This window comes from Berghia stephanieae, chromosome 12, assembly GCF_034508935.2.
Source record: "Berghia stephanieae isolate SIO BIC M18660-M18661 chromosome 12, UCSD_Bste_1.3, whole genome shotgun sequence".
NCBI classification, from domain to species: Eukaryota; Metazoa; Mollusca; class Gastropoda; order Nudibranchia; family Aeolidiidae; genus Berghia; species Berghia stephanieae.
This window is the reverse complement of record NC_088371.1, coordinates 6747637-6769126: the sequence shown is the minus strand read 5'-3', so window position 1 is coordinate 6769126 and position 21490 is coordinate 6747637. Positions and strand designations below refer to the sequence as shown.

The following is a 21490-nucleotide window of genomic DNA, read 5'->3' as shown; positions in this document are numbered from 1 at the left end:
GTGAGCTGAGAATCTTAGTAGAAGTAGAAGGTTGACTCGATGATGGTAGTACAGATGAAGGAAATAAAACGGTTGGCTGAGGACTCAGTGCTGGCCAGTCAACAGTAGATGACAGTGGGGGTGGTGGTGGTGGCGATGACGAGGGTGGCTTTGTGGCTGTGGCAGGAGGAGAGTTTAGCTGAATTTCCGTCAGATGAAAGGGAAAGAAGGGTTTCCTGAGCCATGCCTGAAGTGCTGCTGGGTCCCTGCTGATATTTTTTATCAGCTTCCCCTTCTTTGTTTCTGCAGCGAGATACATGCCTCGCAACTTCTCTCTCGTGCAAATTACAGAAGACGATATGTCTCCTAGAAATTTATGGAAGTCTCCATAGTATGTCATGTTTCAGGAGAAAATTGCCGAGGTCCACAGCAATTTCCTTTGACACAACAGTCTTTTTAAAATTGTTCTTCTCCAATGTCATGTCTACACCAATGGCATTGAGGGCATCACTGATGTGGTGAAAATCCACAGGTGCATTCAAAAACGTTTTATCTTTCCCTTTTGCCGCCTTCACCACCTTCAAAATTTTTCGCCAGAAACTATTGACAGGATAACTTGAGTCTGGACTTAACATGGAGAACCATTGTTCCACCTAGAAGGGAAAAAATAACCAGAAAATATTGAAGGGCTTATAACTAATGCATTAGTGTATTAGAACAGAAAAAAAAAATAGAATCTTATACAAAAAGATAACCTTGATAATACATCAGAATCCAACAAGTTTAAAAAAAGATAAGGATTAGGTATGAAAAAATTAATATACTTTGCTCGAGAGAGGAACACAGGGATGGTTTAGAATTTAATTGTATTCCATAGCAAACATTAGTCTTGTCTAACCTAGTAAAGACCTTTTCAACTAGTGCTATTATACCAACAGCACATGGCCCATTGCTAATTGCTGACTGTTGCAGGCATGCTTAAATTATATCATAAAAAGAGCCATAAACACGTCTTTTACTTGTCTATGTCACTCAGTCACTTGTAACTACAAACCCAAATAAACTCAACCATACATGTTAACAATAAAATCTACTCGCAACCATCATGAACTTATATGAATCTGAAAGCTCCATAGCGGGACCTTGTGTTTTACAAAAAAAAATCAAATCATAAGCTGGTTTAGCCTCACTGTACTGATAATATTAGCGCAGTAAAAAACATCAAAAACAACCAAAATATTTATCAAAAAAATATAATGGTGGCCTGTGACAACGAAAACAGATGTGTCATATATTCATAGAAACCTTACCTCAGACACTGTCGTTTTGGCTTCAAAGCGCAGATGATAAAGCTGGACAAAACAGGTGTCACTTGCACAGGTGGGAGTGCAGGTCTACGACCTTTCCCCCTTCATCAAAAATGAAGCCCTGAGACGACTCATTTGTTCGTCATCTGAAAATGGAGAATTAAAATGTTCAAACTTATTTGAGATGTGATAATAATAATAAATAGTTTCTATACACCGCCTTACCCCGTATTTCAACAAGCTCAACGCGCTAAATGATTACTCATTACCATCAACACTATCTATCAAAACTCAACTGTCAAATTCAAATAGGCAGGATTCAAGAGTTTAATATAAATCTAAAAACTGATATTATAAACAAGCAACCATCACCAAGTCAATCCAATAGCATCAAATAAAAACAAGCCTTTCTACCAAGTAGTCTATACAGTAAAAGGTTAAACGTTAAATTTAAACTGGAGTTTGAGTCACTATATTATAATAGTAATAGTTCCATCAATCATGGCATGGTTGAAAACTGGATCTTAAAAAAAACGATTGAAAAACAAACAAGTTAGATACCACTCATTGATGACACCTGATGAAGAATGGAGCAATCCTGTTAAGATTATTATTATAAGATCAAACAATGTGCACCAGATTTCGTCCCAATTGTCAATAATTTTCTTAATGAATGAGCTTGATCTAAATTTCAGAAAATTGAGAAAACAACTAGACTTAGACGTCGATAGTGTGATACTTTCCATTTCCTAGTACTAGTAGGACTCACAATCACAAGCACAAGTCTAGCAGTCAGGACGGACACTGACACGACCAGTTTCTATTATTTTATTTTTCATCGAGAAGTATCAGTGATAATGATGACATGACACGTTCATTCTTAGCGATCGGTGGGCTCCGATAATAATAATAATAATAATCATGATAATAATAATAATAATAATAATAATAATAATAATAATAATAATAATAATAATAATAATAATAATAATAATAGCCTTCATGAATGAACACGAATACAAACATTATCCATTAATTCAGAAAAGTGAGTGGAGCAAACAGTATCATGATAAGATTAAGACAAGATAGAGAAAAGCTTCGATCTACTCAAACACCGATCATAATAAAATAAAAAACAATAAGATTTTCTTACCACATAATTCAAGTAAGTCCATGTCCATAATTGAAACACTTTTGACTATTCTATATGGCTGTTTGGAAACGTTACAATCGGTCTCGGTCACCGGCAGTGTATCAACTCACGCGTCGGACGGTAGGAGAGAAAGAAAGAGAAAGCGGAAACAAAGGCTTTGCTTTTAAAGATGGCGCTATGTGTTGAATCAAGCCAGCATGCTGGATTTTTGATATTATAGCCTTCAAATGCTGCAGATTTTTATGGTGTAATTTTTTCGCCGTTTATTAACCGTTAAGAGAGTCAAATTTTCAGTCAAAAATAGGGCAAATTCAGTTAAATTTTAATAATATTTTTGTTGTGTTTATAAACGAAAAAAATTACACCACACGAAAGGGCATTAAAAGGAGATTCTCCCACACTTGATTTCACAGCTGTTGGTCCGTTCAGCTTTAAGCGCGAGCAGATCTTGTGACGAGACCCGAATTTCGGTCGATCGGTACGCAGTTTTCACAGCGAAAATTTGCAATCGGATCTCTTTATGAGAGCGTTTTTGAATAGCTGTTAAAAAGTTCACATAGCTTGAATAGTTTAAATATTTAGCTCATCTTGTAGAGCAGATATTGAAATATAATATTATCCTTTTTTTTATTAAATAAAGTTTAATTCAAGAGAGAGAGAGAGACAGATATTAACACCCCACTTTTTGATCGATCCCGGCAAATTCGCCTGCCACACAGCGGTAGTTTGGGATACCTAATTTCACACATTCCAAGTCTTCACATTCAAATGTTGGATTGAAAGATGTTGTATGTAGCGACAGAGGATTCCATTCCATCATTTACTGACACCCTTGAAGATCTAATGGAGACTAAAATATCACCAGAAACCTTATGCCAGTCTTCTGATGTTGGTGTTAATCTTGAATCGGTAGAAGATGAAAATATACCAGAGTTTCATCCACAGACCACATAAGTTAATGTTAAACTTGAAGATGAATACACTGAAGCAGAGAATTCTTCCCTCGCTTATTCCCAATTCAGAGACGTCAATGTTAAAATTGAATCTGTAGACATTAAGGTAGAAAAGTCTTCCCACAATTATTCACAATTCTCTAATGTAAAGGTTCTACTTCAAGATGACATCAAGGCAGAGAACTCTCCCCACACCTTTTCACAATTTAATGATGTCCATGTTAAACTAGAAGATGAAGGCTCACAGAGCATTGATGTCAGTGATAAAATTAAACTTGAAGACACAATAACACCAGAGCCGTCTTCTGTGACGTCATCACTGGAGATACACTGTCAGGTTAGAGAATATCCTTTTTTAAGAAATTTGGTCTCTGATAATGATGATGGTGATTAAAATGATGATGGCGATGAGAGTGATGATGATGATGACAATGAGGGTGATGATGATGACGATGAGTGTGATGATGATGATGATGATGAGTGTGATGATGATGATGACGATGAGTGTGATGATGATGATGACGATGAGGGTGATGATTGCAAAGTAGACAGTAACAGAGATTGAACTCAGGAGTCTACCAATTTCAATGTTTGTAAAAAACTGAACTCTTCGTCATTCTTTTCTGTACTCGTCAGTCTGTGACCAATTTTATTACATTAGTCATAGCTTTTTTGCATGCCAGATTTATGCTCGCATCTCATTACTGCACGCTATTCCTGGGTGACCAAATTTTTTCTATATTAATATGTCTCCATAGCTGCACGCAAGGTTCGGATAACTGTATGCCCTGGATTGACCATCTCCTACTTTTCTCATCCAATATTTTTACAATCAGTGTAAATCAATGGCAATGGAAATGCATTTTTACACATCATGATTTATCGGGGACATGCGACAGTGCCATAAGGTTGTTACGAAGGCTAATTATGTGTTACTACATGGTGTCATTTGCCAGACCACGCAAGGTGTCATAATCATATCGTTAGTGAGAGTTTACACAGGGCTCACTTTCATCATTCATCAGGTCATGCAAGGTGTCATAGTCCATTATAGTTTACACCACTCAGTCATTGCACCGTGTCTCCTTATGTATTAAATCTTCACAACTGCATGATCTGTGTCAACAATGTTCTTCCTTACCCATCAGTTTTCTCTTTTACGACGATTGTAAATCATTGTGTTGGGTCAAGACTAATCATAAACTTGATACACTCAAGAATATCTGGCAAGGTAAGATGCCAGTCTCTCTTTGTTTACAAAGTTTGTTGTGCACTTTGGCCACAGGTTGACACTAAAAGTAGATGGCCTAAAGAGGTCTAAATAATCTGTAGCTTCATGGTATCTTTTCATTTTATTCTTTTTTCTCTTCCTTTTTCAGGAACCCTGTAATGTCAACAAAGGAGACCAGAGATGTAAAGCAATTTGTGAGGGGCCAGTCTCTTCCAATAGTTGGGGTTCAGAGGTCATATCTATGGTCTTGAAGACTGTACAAGGTATTTTAATGATGAGTTTGATGATGATCACTGAATATTTATTCATCTTTTAAATGTGGGATCTCTGTGATTATTGTCACCTTTTCTTTTGGAAGGGGGGGGGGGGGGGGGGGGGTGCCAAAGTTGTGTCAATGCAATACATTGCTTCTTTCCTTTACTATAATAGCCATATTCTTACACACACAATGTGTTACACTCCAGCACAGTTTCTTAAACTCCTTGGGACATGCAAAAAAGTTTGAGAAACCGTGCCTTGCCCTAACCATTTGATGGAGAGGGGGGTGGGGTGGGGAAGTATTGTGGCTCAGCGTTATGATCTTTGCTTTGTACCAGAAAGATAGCTAGTACAAATATTCACTGTGTTACAAGGCCCTATGCAATCCACCTTTCCCTAGCTCAATTTTCGGCACTGATCTGTGGCTAACACCTGGGTTATCCCGGTCTTCCCTTGTAATAGGCCCTAAGACAATTCTCCGCTTGAGGAAGGATAAAGAGAGCTTTATTTACAGTGAAACCCCTGGATAACGACATCGCCCGGGACAGGAAAATTATGTCTTTATCCAGGGATGTCGTTATTCCGGGGTTTTTAAGATGGCGGCAAAGGGTGGCGTGTTGAGACCCGTGATTACCGTGTCTGAGAGAAATCATGTCTCAAAAACGTTAGAATGTGTATTTCCCCCGTTTACAAAGGGCCAGTTACGCTTTCACTCTCTAATGTGTATTGTCATTGTTTTGATCGTAAACAGTGCCCGAACGCCATTTGAATTTGAGGAAACTAAAAATAGATAATAAAAATCAAGTGCCAACATGATAATACCACACAAGAACACAATTTAATTTTGATTTTGATTCAAGTCAAATCCATGAGATACTGTTGATGAGTTTTGAATACCAAAACTTTTATTTAAGTGCATCAAAATTCACAAGCACTTAAAAATGAATAGATCTACATCTTGCGATATTAAAAACAAAACAAAAAAAATCCAATCTAAAAACCTAGTATTAACCACTATAAGATAAAAGTTGGACAAAACTTTTGAGAGAAACAACTGATTCTTCAAATGAAAATAATTAAGTGAAAGAGGTTGTTATTGTTTTCTCTGCTATCCCAACATACCATAAGACCATAAATATCCATAATTGCCCCAATTGGACACAGTATTGCCTGATATCAGTTCACCTCCACTGACCGCAGACAGGTAGCTAACACAGAAGGTTAATGGGCCCGTGAGAGTTTCATCCACTGATAAACTTCTTTTGCTGTGGTTCCATATGAACTAGCCCTGGTTCCATGCAGTGTAGTAAACACGTGTTCTGATTGGTCGGTAACAAAGCGATCTCATTGGGAGGGGGGGGGGGGGGGGCGTTTTTTAAATAAGTTAAGACGACGAGATGACGATGGTCGGTTACCATGCATCGGTATCAACTGCTTATTATTGTAAAAACAATGTCGCTAAAAATGTACGTCGCTATTTGGGGGTTTTTGTTACTAATAACATACAGCAAAAAAATATAGATAGATACAAACATACGTAACTGTCGATGTTACAATAAATAATTAGTCGTGAAAATCACCTGTCATATTGTAGGCTTATATATTATTAAATCAATGACAGAGTCAACAAACGCGTCTGTTCAGCTTGAACATCTACATCATAACCATTTTTTATTTCCACTTTTTAATCCACCCAATGTACTCGATTACTATAATATGATACTATAACCTAATTATGTGACAACTTGTGGTATAGATAGATACAAACATATGTAACTGTCGATGTCACAATAAATAATTAGTCGTGAAAATCACAGGTCACATTAAAAAACCCCAAAAAACTTATTATTATTATTATTATTATTATTATTATTATTATTATTATTATTATTATTATTATTATTATTATTATTATTATTGTTATTATTATTATTATTATTATATTATTATTATTGTTATTATTATTATTATTATTATTATTATTATTATTATTATTATTATTATTATTATTATTATTATTATTATTATTATTGTTATTATTATTATTATTATTATTATTATTATTATTATAATGTTGAAACAGGTAAGCCGACCATCAGCATTGCATTTTTGAGAATTTGAGAAACTGTTTTGTTCTGATTTTTGTTTCTTACCTTTTTTAAATTAAAATTTTCTTTTTTTCTTTTTTTTTTTTTGGGGGGGGGGGGGGGGGGGGGGGTTGCAAAGGGGTAAGAGTTCTGTCTCAATTTGTTGAAAGCCAAAAATATTGATACCAGGAATTCCCATTACTGGTATCAGTACTGAGATATTATGATGGCACGGCACAGGACTAGGCTTGACCGCTGACATCACGATTCTGACCAATTACCATTCACAGGATGTTATTGGACAATAATCTTGGTTTTTCATTGACTGTTGTGTTTTACGTCACTGCTGGATATCTTGACATTTTTCTTTTTAGACAAATTATTGCCGGTATCAATGGTTTGCATGTTGATGTAACCGTCTTGTGGTAAAGTTTCTATATAGAATATGGCGTCCCTCAAGGCTCAGTTTTAGGCCTTATCCTTTATACCCTATATACTTTACTATTAGGCAGTGTAATACGCTCCCATTCTGTTAGCTACCACATTTATGCTGATGACACGCAGCTATATAAAGCTGCCTCTCCTCATGATCTCTCCTCTCTTGTCTGTGATTTAGAAAATTTTTGTGACTCCATCAAAAGTTGGATGCTAGAAAATAAGCTATTGTTAAATGAAGATAAAACTGATGTTGTTTTGTTTGGAACTCAGCAAAAATTAAAGTCTATCCACTTGTCAACTCCTACACTAACCATAACTGATTGTGATATTTCTATTTCTGAAAAGGCTAACAATTTGAGTGTCATTCTGGACAGTTCTTTATCTATGGATCAGCATATATAATATACAATAATGTGAAAATTATGTAATATGAGCTCCGTAGAATATCACAGATGAGGTCATTTTTACCTTTCAACACAATGAAGATAATTGTGTCTGCTTTGGTCTTGTCATGTCTCGACTACTGCAATTCACTGCTAGCTGGTCTCCCTAATAATAAAATAAATAAACTCCAGAGAGTACAGAATTGTGTGGCTAGAATAGTCCTGGGAAAATCTCATTACATGCTTTGAACCCTCCACTGGCTGCCAGTCTGGGCTAGAGTTGAATACAAAATACAAAATGTCTGGTGTATTTGAGTCTTCTGTCCCCTCTACATTCAACACTTACTCCAACCGTACGTTCCTCTGAGATATCTTAGGTCCCACGATTAAAAATTGTTAGCATCTCCTAAAACGAAACTTAAATACTTTGGCGATAGGTCTCTTATGAAATCGGGACCCACAATTTGGAATGATCTCCCTCAATCTGTGAGATTTTCAAGCTCTATAGATGTTTTCAAAAAAACCCTCTGAAAACATATTATCTTTTCAGAAAATATTTACTTAATTGAATTTTAAATGTATTTGTATGTGACTTATGTATTGATGATGTTTTTGATGCCCGTTTTATGTTCTAAAAGTTTGTTTTAAAAAAACCGCTTTGAGGTTTCGACGAAGGCGCTATAGAAATATGCTTATTATTATTATTATTATTATTATTATTATTATTATTATTATTATTATTATTATTATTGTTATTTTTATTATTATTATTATTATTATTATTATTATTATTATTATTATTATTATTATTATTATTATTATTATTATTATTATTATTATCATTGTTATTAATATTACTATTATTATTATTATTATTATTATTATTATTATTATTATTATTATTATTATTATTATTATTATTATTATTATTATTATTATTATTATTATTATTATTATTATTATTATTATATAGGTGCACAGGCGCTCAATATTTACTAGTGTTATATAGCGAAACTAACCTGGCTTTGATGCCATGTCGATATAAACATGATGTTGATATATCCGCTATGCACTGTATTTTCTTTGGAATTTCATCCATAAGGTGGGAGAATGTTCCAGATTGTCTTAGTTTTGTTGATATTGTTGTCGTTATTCAGACTTGTAAATCAACTGACTAAAATCAGAATTCCAACTCACCAGTTTTGGTCAAGAATCCATCCACCAACTTTCTTTCAATGTTATGAATAGCTTAAAAATCAATTTTCTATGTTAGTTATAGAGTAGATTCAGGTCAAACTGGACACGGGTCAAACCGGACGCTACCCGACTCGATGTCTAATTTCCTTTTGTTTTTTGTTTTTTCCCGGTGTATATTTCTAGTAACTAAGCAGATGTCTCGTGTGACGTTTTTCTCGCCGTTTCAATGAGTGCAATCTAGGAGAAGTCAAAGAATCGTGTTTACATTGAGATATTTCTTACAAAACGTAAGTATCCCGTTCTTTGTTATGGGTTGCAAGGTTTGGAAGGGAGTTGCTATTTAAGCTATTTATACGTCTTTATTAAGGAGTTTCGGCTCAACCACTGCACTACATGCTATTTTAGGATCGTTTGATTGTGGTTAGATCGTCTGACAATGTTCGGTTTTCATTTTAGCTCCAGTGGGGGGGGGGGGGGGGGGGGGGGGGGGGGGGGGGTTGGCCGGTTTGACCAAAGAAATAATTTAAACGATTCAGGTGAAACCGGCCGGGTTGATTAAGTTGTTTATTATTATTCTAGACGTCTATAATATTATTTGTTGCAATGCTTTCCTTGTATTTCTGCTGACCGGTCTATGTTTATCATGTTTATTATTATTATTATTATTATTATTATTATTATTATAAAATTAAGGAGGCCTTCCGAAAGCGTCTACACCTACATCCCCAGTATTATAATGTTTTGGGAGGGGGGATACTTTTTTTATAATGTTCTGGTAGGGGGTTTGGGAGGGGGGAGACTTTAAAAATAAAACTTTTCCCCCTCCCAAACCCCCTACTAGAAAATTATAAAAAAAATACTGGGGATGTAGGAGCTTTCGGAAGACCTCCCTAAAATTATATTATGTTCACCATTGTAAAGGAAAATTTACATTATTAGACTAGCCAGTCTATGAAAATGAAGTTCAAATATCTAAATAAAGTTAATTTTTTCACATTGTTACATGCACCAAGATGCCGCGATCAAAGTATACTGAAAAGAGTGTGGATGCTGCACTTGACGCCATCCGCATCAAAAATCTTTCACTCCGCCAGGCCGCTGTGACCTACTCTGTCCCGAAATCAACCCTGATGGACAAGATGGCCGGAAAATACCCGTCCATAGGGTATCTCATACAGTGTTGGCCGCAGAGGAGGAGAAGAAACTAGTAAAGTGGATGGTGGACTGTGCCAGGGCAGGTGAAGGGAAGGACAGGGAGCAGCTGTGCCTGGAGGTGCAAAGAATAATGAATGCTGAAGGCAGAGAGACCCCCTTCAAAAACAACAAGCCAGGATATTACTAGTACAAAGCATTCATGGAGAGACACAAGGGGGAGGTGCGGGACAGAAAAGCGATGTCCCTTGGGGAACAACGCGCCCAGGTATCAGAAGGAAAGATTCGTGGGTGGTTCCACACCATGCAGACATCGCTAATGTCAAATGGCATTGACATTACCAAGGTCCCCCCCCCAGCAACGTCTTCAATTGCGACGAGACTGGCTTCCCTTTCTACCTGGGAGGTTCAGTCATCATTGCCGACATTTCTTCCAAGCAACCCTATCAAGTCGGCTCCGATAACAAAACATTGTGCAAGTGACATGTTGCGTTATGATTAGGTACCCTATTAATTGTTTTGAATAAATTATTTTTGTCTTTCTTTGTTGAAAATGAACATAAACGGGTTTATTTATCTATCTTGACGTCTAGATCTAGTCTAGCTACAGTGCAGTCCTGATAATTCGAATTGGGTGGGAAAAGCAAATTACTTCTATTTATCAGAATTCGATTTGTCTCCAAACAAGGGAAATAACTAAACCTGACTCCAGGTACCAGGGTTATATTACTCAGTTACCTCCCTGACAAAAGGGGGTTTCCCTCTTACCATTTTCACTTTCAGTCAACTGTAGGCCTAGACTGCTTGAGTAGAAAGCCAAGTTGTACAACAAAGAAAGAAAGACTACACATTGTTGTACCCTTGTTGTACACGTATGCTTTGGCCCTGGCCAAGCCATGCCCTGGCCCTTACACTTACAAGCTACACAATAGCACAGAGTAGTAGTTAACACTGCATGCTGTGTAGGCCCTCTACTTCTAGATCTAGATCCATCGATCAATAAAGAAAGACAACACAGAAGAGAAAGAGAAACGCGTGGAGTGGGGTGTGGCCTATGATTGTTCGTGCCGTGTATTGGTCAGCTTGTGGTTATCACTGTGTGTTAGATCTATTTATAACCAACCCCCTTTGTTAGCCAGTGGCCAGCAGACCACACGTTAGTCTTAGTGATGAGAGCGCGAGAAGGAGAGGGGGATGACTCGAGACAGCTGGTCAATTTGGAGAAAGAAGAGAGAGGGCGGGTGGGACGGAGAGGGAACAACACGCCATTACATGCCTCAGGGGTCTAGTCATTATTATTATTAGTCAGCTCAGTCATTAAAACGCGTTGGAGGGTGGATACGGAGAACAGGCAGTTCGTTATGACCTTCCAGAGTTTTTTTTTTTAGTGATGGGCAAGCACTTGCACTTCAAATAAAGAGAATAACGACTGTTCGAATTCGAATTAACCATGAATATTTTATATAGAAAAAGAAGAAAATAATTCATTACATCGTATTTTCTTCGATTTAAAAGAAATTCGGTTAATCAGATTTCGAATTATCTGGGCTGGACTGTACTTATGAAAATATATGGCAGTCATCTTGGGGGAAGGAAACATTCTGCCAATTTATGGAAAGAGTCCTTCAAAGTCCTTGGAATGCTGGAATCGAACCCTAAATTGACCAATGACCTGGCAGATATTTTACCAACTGAGCCTATAGAAGAGTAAAGGAAGGTGCCCCATATGTAAACAATAACATTTGACGTCAAACGTGACCCAGATTTTTTTTATAAATGACCCGAACTATGCTGCAGTTGACCTTTAGTAATGTCATGCGCATCCAACCAACTTTTTGTTTACATGTTGCTAAGGCAGCAAACTGAAGCTGGTCGTGAATAAATTCCAGCTGTTTACTCCGAGCCTGAGATAGCTAGGGAGGCCACGATCATATTATTTATAGCCCAAATGCTCCTTTTATTTTGTAGGAAAACCATAATCATGGTTCCCCCTCTTCCCGTAAACAAAACCATATCTATGTTCAGGGAAACTAAGATTGTTGCTTGTTTTTGGTTAAGGTGGACCGTACTTTTTTTTTTTTTTTTACAGCGTATCAAATGATCAAAGTCAAAGCATACGGTCAATGCAATGAAGAGAGTAAATTCGAATCTATCTCCTATCTCTTCGCTCAGATGACCATTTTGAACAGAAGACTACTACTACGTACTTCTACTATAACTGCACTACCACTACTGTATTATAACCACTGATACCACAAAACTAGACTGAACTAACGGACCGTATGGCTCAGCGGTACGGTTTTCGTCTTGTCACAAAAGTCGAGCAATGCCAATGCTAAGTGTGATCAGTAATAGGATGGATGACTAATCGTGAAAAATTGTGGTCCCCGCGTTGTTTCCCTGGCTAAGGCACTTTACCGCTTACCCCACTCGATTGAATGAGTATCTGGCTACAGAAATGACGGGTAGTGACAGGTTTAGTACACAAGGGTCGCTTAACAGGCTGTATGACAAAGAAATATGGTTCCATACGGCTTGTTGAAGTGGGGGGGGGGGGGGGGGGGGGGGGGGATAAATATGAAACATTGTGAAGCGCATTGCTCACGGCTATCTGAATCTGTTGAAATGCGCTGTATAAATATTCATATTTATGTACTTGGTCCAACTGTTACTATTTCTACTACTAGACCTCTACTACTAATATCATTATTAATAACAATAATAATAATAATAATAATAATAATAATAATAATAATAATAGTTATTATTATTGTTGTTGTCAATATCATCGTTTAATGGTAAAAGTGTTAAAGATACTTGCAAAATGTTGGTGTTGTGTGTGTTGTAGCAATCGGCCTCCAGCGACGCAACTCTGTCTACAAGAGACGCACAAGACCGTGGCACTAAACATCCCTGGCATGCATTTAGTCATACAACATGAAAGCAACATTCACGGTAGCGTTAACTACATCAAAGTCAAAGACAAATCAATAGTGACATACAACCAGGACATGACAGTAAGTGAGGTGGAAATTCTCAGAATTGAAGGCAGACACTTCAATGTGATATCTGTCAACAAACCTCCACCAACGCCATTCAAGTGGCCAGTTACATCCACCACTAGTGAGAAACCAATGATTGTGATAGGTGACTTTAACAGCCACAGCCACAAATGGGGATACAATGAGAACAACGAAGATGTAGATACTGTTGAGGAATGGGCTGACCAATATAATCTGACACTCTTCTATGACGCATGAATCATCCTTTTCAAGCGCTCGCTGGAGAACAGGTTACAACCCAGACCCTGCATTTGTGTCTTCCAGCCATGTCAAAAACTGTCGGCAACCCCATACCAAAATCACAATCCGGACCAATCGCCATTGAGGTAGGATCAGTCATCTCTACGAGAACAAACAAATTACATGAACTGTGTTCGTGGACCTGGCAGCTGCCTATGACACAGTAAATCACAGGAAACTGCTCCTAAAGGTTGCAAGGGTAACTCGTAACACAAAAATAGTTGCAATAATAAAATCCCTTATGTCAAACCATCACTTTTTTGTGGAAATGGATGGGAAGAAAAGCAGATCACAAAAGAACGGACTCCTCAAGGATCGGTAATTGCACCTATCCTTTTCAACGTTTATACCAATGACCAACCTCAGTTCGAGAACATCCAGGGGTTTCTATATGCTGATGATCTGTGTCTCGCGTCCCAGGCCTCTGATTTCAAGACCATTGAGGAGAGACTAACGGATGTCCTGGAGCCACTCTCTGAGCCCACATTTAAAGAACTCACAAAATGCTAACCCAGGAAAAACTCAAGAGTGTGCTTTCCATATAAAGAGCCGCCAAGTCTAAAGAAAACAGGAAACTGAACATCTCCTGGAATGGGGACATATTGGAGAACAACACATTCCCCGTGTACCTCGGTGTTACCGTAAACCGCACAATGTCCTTTTCTCAGAACGCAAAGAAAACAAAAGCAAAGGTGGCCAAAAGAAACAACTTCCTAAGAAAAGAGAAGAAAAACTTACACGGGGAGCAGATCAGAAAACAGTCAGGACAACCATACTAGCCCTCTGCTATTCAACAGCCGAAAAGGTCTCACCAGTCTGAGTAAGATCCTGCCATGTCAAAATAACACCTGCCGGATCATTAGAGTAACTTGAAACCGACTGCAGTTCCAGTCCTCCATCGGCTGGCTGGCATTGCACCTCCCCACATTCGAAGAGCCACTGCTTCCAAAGCCCAGAAATATAAACAGAAAATGGACCCAAGGCACCCCAACATGACCACAGCCCAATAAAAAGTAGACTGAAGTCGAGAAAGAGCTTCATGACGGAAGAAAGCATCAACCTGACCATGCAGCTGTATACAGGATTTCCACACAGAGTGGGACAATCATGCAAATGAAGCTGTTGGAGATCCGAGAGAAGAACTGTCCTACGGAACCGAGCTCCCCAGGAATGAATTGGTAACACTGAACACAGCACGGGCAAAACTTGTGAGAACAACTGGTGGCATGAAAAAGTGGGGGCTGGCTGAGACTAGCTTGTGTACATGTGAATGCCCAGAGCAGACATCCTTAGAGAATGCCAGGATGGGCTCAGCTGCACTGACCATGACCTAAGAGTCTGCTCCCAATGCTGTGGAGTGAGTTTGGTGTTGGTGCGACAAGCTATGATGATGATGACTTGCAAAATTAATAAGTCTTACACCTGGCAACATATAAAAAAAAAGTAAGATGACAAAGATTAAGATTAGAATGTTAGGATGATGATCTTTTTAATATCAAAATACTTTTGTAACCCGGCATTGCTAACTTTCATGTGTAACCCAGAATGAAAAGTTATTACAAAAGACGAATGCAAGATATTTAGATAAATTGCTAGTCTATCATTGTGGTAGACGTAAATGTATTAAACTTACATATCCAATAACCTGTAGGTTAACAGAGAAGGAAGGGCGCACAAGTTCATTGTAATTTGAAATTGAGGAGTTGGAGTTGGAACAAGTTGATTTGCATTGAGTCAGAATTCAATCAAGTCTTAGATTGAAGAAAAAAGCCCAAAGAATCTTTCTTTAAAACAAGAAACAAAAAAAAAAACCCCAAAAAACCTACAGCGTGCACCAGAATGAATAAAACAGGACAGTCTTTAAACTGCATCAATGGAAATCACATCTTGCATACAAGACCTCTAGTGCTATTGTGAGGACTGGTTCTCAGTCTCACCCGTCCTGCCGTATCTGAGGGCCATAACACAACTTGTGAAATCGAAATAAATTAAAAGCAGATTATAAATTTATATCACTTTTATTGTCATTTCATTCATATTCATGTTATTCAAACTGAAAATCATTTTTAAAAATATAGATAAGATGTTTCTCCATTATAAAGGTATGCTTGTATTCTCATCCTGTGAAAGAGAAAGAAAAAAAATAAAGAAAATTGATAATTATTACTGAAACTGTGTAGTTCCATTTTTTTAAATCTGTGATTTAAGAGCCTTAGCAAAAGCTTTGATTAAGAAAGGTTCTGATATGCAACATCACATGGTCCCATCTATCAAATTCTACTACCATTACAAATCAGCTACATAAATAGATTCATCAGTACTCTTATCTTGTTGATAAATTAAATTATAAATATAGAAAAGGATATAATAAACTTTTAAAAATAATTAGAAAGTTAAATGGTAGACAAGATAAAGAGATATTTGCCTATTTCTTTTTAAATTTCTTATTCATAACCAAGGAAGCAGGTTTCTTTTGCTATATTCTTCTTGACTTCCCTATGTAAATGTTTCTTTCGAGTGTATAACAAGCTCACAAGGCATTTGTATAAAGAAACAGGAGCCAATACCATTAAAATGGAGATACCACTGCCAAAAATTACAACGGGATAGAAATGCATTGGTTTTAACGTGTATTAGACGCTGTCATTAGAAAAAAGTTTTTTAAAATCTTTACAAACTACAGTAAGCTGCTTTTAAAATTAAGAAACGCTCGAAAGCAAAATATGGTCCTGTTCTCTCAATCACCGCTCTCTAGTCTCTAGATTATACTTGGTAGGTCAATAAAGCTGAGAGGTTTTATGAAGAATATAGAATAAAAACATTAATTCCATTAAAAAAACATAGAAGGGTCCATAATGATATATGAGGAACTCTATAAGATACAGTAACAAATGAAAGCCATTTTGATAATCTTGAAGGATATGACTCAATGATGATGATGATGATAATAATAATAATAATGATACTTCTTCCTGAATATAAATTGTTTAATTCCCATGGTATAGGCAGGCCAATGCTTCCAGAACAATTAAAGGAATGCAGAGACTCATTCTTGTTGTAATGTTATTTAGATCTGAAAAAAAAAGATAAGCATGGCATCCTAAACCATTTTCCATGGTCCCATAAAAAGCAATATCATCTCACACAAAATCATAAAGTAAAATTCATATGGACCAACCAATGAATAAAAGTTATAATTATCTTATTTTATCAATTATTATCATTGGATTTATTTAACTTTATATTTATTATTATTAATTAAATGCCAATTTGAAATTAAGATAGCAATGTTTGAATGAATAACTGGATCTAACTCTACAAGTAAAATGTAAATGTGCAACTTATTCAGAGTTCATCAAGCACTTGTTACAGTCTGTTGCTTCATGTTACAGGAAAAACTCCAGTTCCATGAGCCTTATGACTCTAAAGGACCAATTATTTCAAAGTAAGATGAAATACCATTTATTGTTTAAAGAAAGTTATCAAGCACTATTTAAGGTCTGTTGCTTCATGTTACAGAAACAGGAATAACTCCAGTTCCATGAGCCTTATTACTCTAAAGAACCACTTATTTCAATGTAAGAAGAAATACCATTCAATGTTGAATATATAGACATGACCTATTTCTTAATGGTTTGCTTATATTCAATAAAAACATTAGAAAACATAATGGACCTGGAACTCAGATACCACTAGGTTGTTAAAACTAAAACCGTTGTGTCAGGTCTAATTTTATCAGAGATTTATGATCATGAAGGCAAGATTACATAACCAATGTCGATTAGCTTTTAAAAAATGGGCTTTTATTTACCTTCTGGTGAACTCATTTGATCAGTATTTCCTGTATTTAACTTTTTGATCACATAAGAAAAGTCTAATAAACATTGAATATTTTTTAATGCCTCTAGATTTCACTTTAAAGTCAAATAAAATATCTGATCACAAATAAAATTTTTGATAATTCGATCAATAGAGAGAGCTTTTCAAAATTGTTGGCTTATCATTCCTCAGGCAAAATTTAGATAAGACATCATGTCACATATCATGGTGTTTCCTATGAATTACAAAATCCTAAAAAGCTTCTTCTTCATAAAAAAACGTATGAAATAAAATTAGGTAATCTAAAGTAATCAGAGAGGTTTAGTTTTCATTTCAATCCAAGGTAAATCCGTAAAGAGTTGTGGGACCAGGCCCCACTTGATCATTACCCCCAAAATAGATTGAACTAACAGGGATGTGTATAGATAGTATGCAGATGACGTCACTCAGGCCTTTGTTATTGTTTTTGCCATCCGCGTTTGTGAGTTGTTCTCACTAAACTGTATTAACCAGACTATAAAAGTTCATGGTTACACAGAGTTTGTGTGTTGGTCCGTTATACTTCCGGATGGCAATGTTGTGAACTCCTTGGCCAACCGCATTCTATCTATAAGTATAAAACTGTAACAAAACCCCACGACCCCCCACAACACTCATACAAAAACTTAAACACAGTTTTTTTCATTTTCATTCCTCTTGAGCCAAGGGAAACTCGTTGCTCATTTTAGCTGCACAGATTCATTCAATCGCTCTCCCCCCCCCCCCCCCCCCCCTTTTTTTTTTAAAATCTTTTTTTTTTTTTGGAGCGAGTCTATTCTTTTATCCTTTTTTGTTTGGCCTTGTTCCGTTTCTGAGCATGAATTTCTTAAAATTGTTTTTATTTTTTTTTTAAATAAAAAAATATTGTTTTTTTTTTTCCTCTATCGGTCTGGGAATAACCAATTTTCGTTATTGGCAGACCCTGTCTGGGAATAATCATAGCGACGACGAAAATATCAGACCGCACTCCCTGCATTTTACAATTGTATGTTTTCTTTCACAGAGCTACCGACCAAATAAGGCGAAACGGCTTGGAAGATCCAAAACGTCATACATGTAGTTTGACACCTGCCAAATATCAAAGATGCGAGAAGGGGTTGAGTGGGACATTTTCTTTTCCCAGACATTCTCATTTTTTCACCCCTTCCTCCCTCTCTGCCATTCCTTATCCATCGACTCTCAGCAAAAACAATAACAACAAGTCTTATGTGGCAAAAACGGCTACCAACTTAAATCCCTCAAACAACACAAGATATTGAAAATCGGTGGCAGAGACCCTTTGTCTTGTTCCTTTTCCAGTTCCAGTCATGAATAGATAATGAGAGAATGAAGACTGTTTCGAAATCTATTATTATTATCAGGTCAGGAAAGAGCGAGAGTCAATAAAATATGACAAGCGGTGAAAGCTACGCGCCACGAAAGATGAGGATTTAAAAAAACAACTTTTGTTGAGATTTCAACTACTGAGGAGGGGGGTGTCTGCTCTTTTTTTTGTTCCTTTCTGTTTTGTTTTTCGGTCAAGTTATGACTGACGCTGACACTGACACACGTTCTAGACTGTAAACGTTACCCATAAAATGTCATAAATTACGAAAAGTGTGTTCTCTCACAGAGTAGTATTCGAATCACTCACTGAATGAGCATGAAGCAGACATGAGTGAAGGAAACGTAAACTCTGTAAGTGAGAATCGGCGAGTGAAGCTGTACTGTAACTGTAACTGTAATTTGTAATGACTGACAGCAGTCAAATTGCGAAGTGAAATGAAAACAAATAAACAAAGCATTCTAAAATTATGCCGGTGAGACATCCAAAGTTAAATACCCGAACGCTATTATGGATTAACATTGAACTAAATCGTTTCCTTCTCTCAAAACCAATCGATACAAATTACAAACTCAAACACTGAAATTGGCATCTTACCTTTGCATGAGTTGGACTGCCATTCTTTTCTGGTGATTAGGAACTTTAGCAGCCGGACAACGTTGCGCACAAAACAGGTCTCCGTTTTTGTCGTTCAAATTGTAGATAATACTCAGTCAGTTAAAAACAATACGTACAAATAAAATAGTTATTTATTTAAATTCTTTGTATATGGCTAAATTATTCCGAAAACCAGATTTCAAATAGTTCTTGTTTTGTTCACACAAGCGCATTGATTTTGGAGAATGAGATTGACCGTGGTCTAAAAATAGACGACAGTAATTTTTGATAAATTTTACGATTTGTTTAATAAAAAATCAATATTTAGATATTATTTGACGCGTGATCGAGTATTTATGAATATGTGTTTCTTTTGCCACATAACAGCCAAATTTTAAAGGTTATTTTTTTCTATAATTTACATTGGAACGTGAGCTGTCAAGACAGGAACATGTGGTCTGCCACGTGCTTCTAGACCTTGTTTACGTTTGGGGCACCTTCCTTTACTGTTCTATGGATCTGTTGTAACTGTTTATGAACTGAAAACTATTTAAAAAACAAAAGGAAACTGTTTTTCAACATCTGTGAAGGGTGTCCGGTTTGCCCAAGTTGGGTGGCCGGTTGGACCTGAAAGTTCCATAAGTGTCCGGTAGTACCAAAATGTCACGAATAACATTTTGCGCGGAGAACATGGATAAGACTGCTTAGGGTGAAAAATCGGCTGGTTCACCTGAAACCGGCCACTTGAGCATAACATTTTACGACATCACTATACAGCATTGGTTTTATTTCTGGCCAGCAGTCTTCCATTCTCTGAGACGACCACAGATAAGGCTTGTGTGGCCGGTAAGCCTGAATCTACTCTAGTTATAATACACAAAAATGTAATTCTTTAAATGGGGATAATTTATCACTTCAATAGATTTCTAAGTTATTGCTTTGTGGAGGTAAGAATACTCTTATCTATTTTACAGACAACAACGATGTTGACAGCTGTGACCAGTCTTTGAATGATGGACTTCATGAAGACATCCAAGTTGAAATTGACGTGGCTGAAACTACAGACAGTAGTGTGGAATGGCAAGAGCCTGGCACTGATTTCCAGAACAATCATGATACAACTATGGAACGTCTTTCCACAAATCACAATAGTCCAGACCAAAGATTTGACTTCAGTGAAATAGATGAGCCTCAAGTTGATACAAAAGACAGATTGCGCATCGGGGCTCTAACGGGGCCGATTAGAGATAGACGACGATTGGGATTGTTTGGAAGCTTTAACCCTTTGCCCACTAGTCATTATGACATCCGAAATGCTATCGCCTTCTACATCTACGCCAGAACAGAAATAGAGGGTGGAGCCTACCATGATATAACATTTTATGGAGCCCTAATTTCGTCATATCAGTTCTGTCCACTGACAGGTGGGTGGGTATCGCTTTCCAGAACTTGTGTCCTTATATGAAATTCTGAGTTTTTGACCAATCAACGATTGCTCTTTTGATAGCTCGCTTGTCAAATGAGTCAGCTCAACCCTTGATTTATGTACAGGCATCACAGGCAGTATATGTTGTGTAACTTCAAAGACCACGTTTGACCGAAAGCGATGAATGGAAGCCCTACTGTGGCGTGGAGAACGAGGTCTTGTATGTATAGTTACGTCATATCTCAACGCTCGTGAATTCTTAGTACGGCTGGACTCACAATCAAAACACGAAATATGTGTTTTAAACTCTTGAATCAATCGAGTTACATCAGTGCGTTCGTCTCATTGAGAAATGAAAAACGATATATAAATCAAGAACATCGACCGGAAAACAAGGAAATTATCATAAAATTATAAAATTTGAGAAAGCTGTTTTCAAAATCAAATCTATTACAAAAAAGGTTATTTCTAGACCGATTTTTATGAGACAAAGACAATTTTTCTCCACTTTTCAAGCTGATTCCAACAATGAGGTTTTCAAATTTATCGCGATAAGATTATTTGTCATTATTTTTTTTTTTATACCCAATTGACTGCTCAGGAAATGAATACGTAATCCTTGGCGGCTAGCGAGTAGGTGTTAAATTTTGCTTACCCTTTCCCACGTAGACGCACGCACACACACACACACACACACACACACACACACACACACAGACTTATCGTCGTCTAGCATCCTATCGTTCGGCTCGACGATTAAAAGGGGTTCGTATCGTCGCTAAAATAATTACAAAATACATATATTTAAAATATATTTATGGTAATGTGAATTAAATATTTTAATG

At 36.9% G+C, this 21490-nt stretch overlaps 1 protein-coding gene and 2 long non-coding RNA genes across 3 annotated transcripts; 1 reads left to right on the top strand and 2 right to left on the bottom strand.

Annotated features, from left to right (window-relative positions):
* Positions 1 to 353: 353 nt before the first annotated feature.
* LOC144957536 (uncharacterized) lies at positions 354 to 1331 on the bottom strand. The gene is made up of 2 exons (XR_013642184.1): positions 1290 to 1331; positions 354 to 632 (listed from the first exon to the last, which is right to left on the bottom strand). It is a non-coding gene; the product is annotated as an uncharacterized LOC144957536 (long non-coding RNA).
* Positions 1332 to 3381: 2050 nt separating this feature from the next.
* On the top strand, positions 3382 to 20723 carry LOC144958276 (uncharacterized). The gene is made up of 3 exons (XM_078890144.1): positions 3382 to 3729; positions 4772 to 4886; positions 20194 to 20723. Exons 2-3 carry the CDS (start codon positions 4865 to 4867, stop codon positions 20682 to 20684), a joined length of 513 nt encoding a protein of 170 aa, XP_078746270.1. The 5' UTR covers positions 3382 to 3729; positions 4772 to 4864; the 3' UTR covers positions 20685 to 20723.
* Positions 15440 to 19294, bottom strand: LOC144958281 (uncharacterized). The gene is made up of 2 exons (XR_013642392.1): positions 19220 to 19294; positions 15440 to 16513 (listed from the first exon to the last, which is right to left on the bottom strand). It is a non-coding gene; the product is annotated as an uncharacterized LOC144958281 (long non-coding RNA).
* Positions 20724 to 21490: the final 767 nt, after the last annotated feature.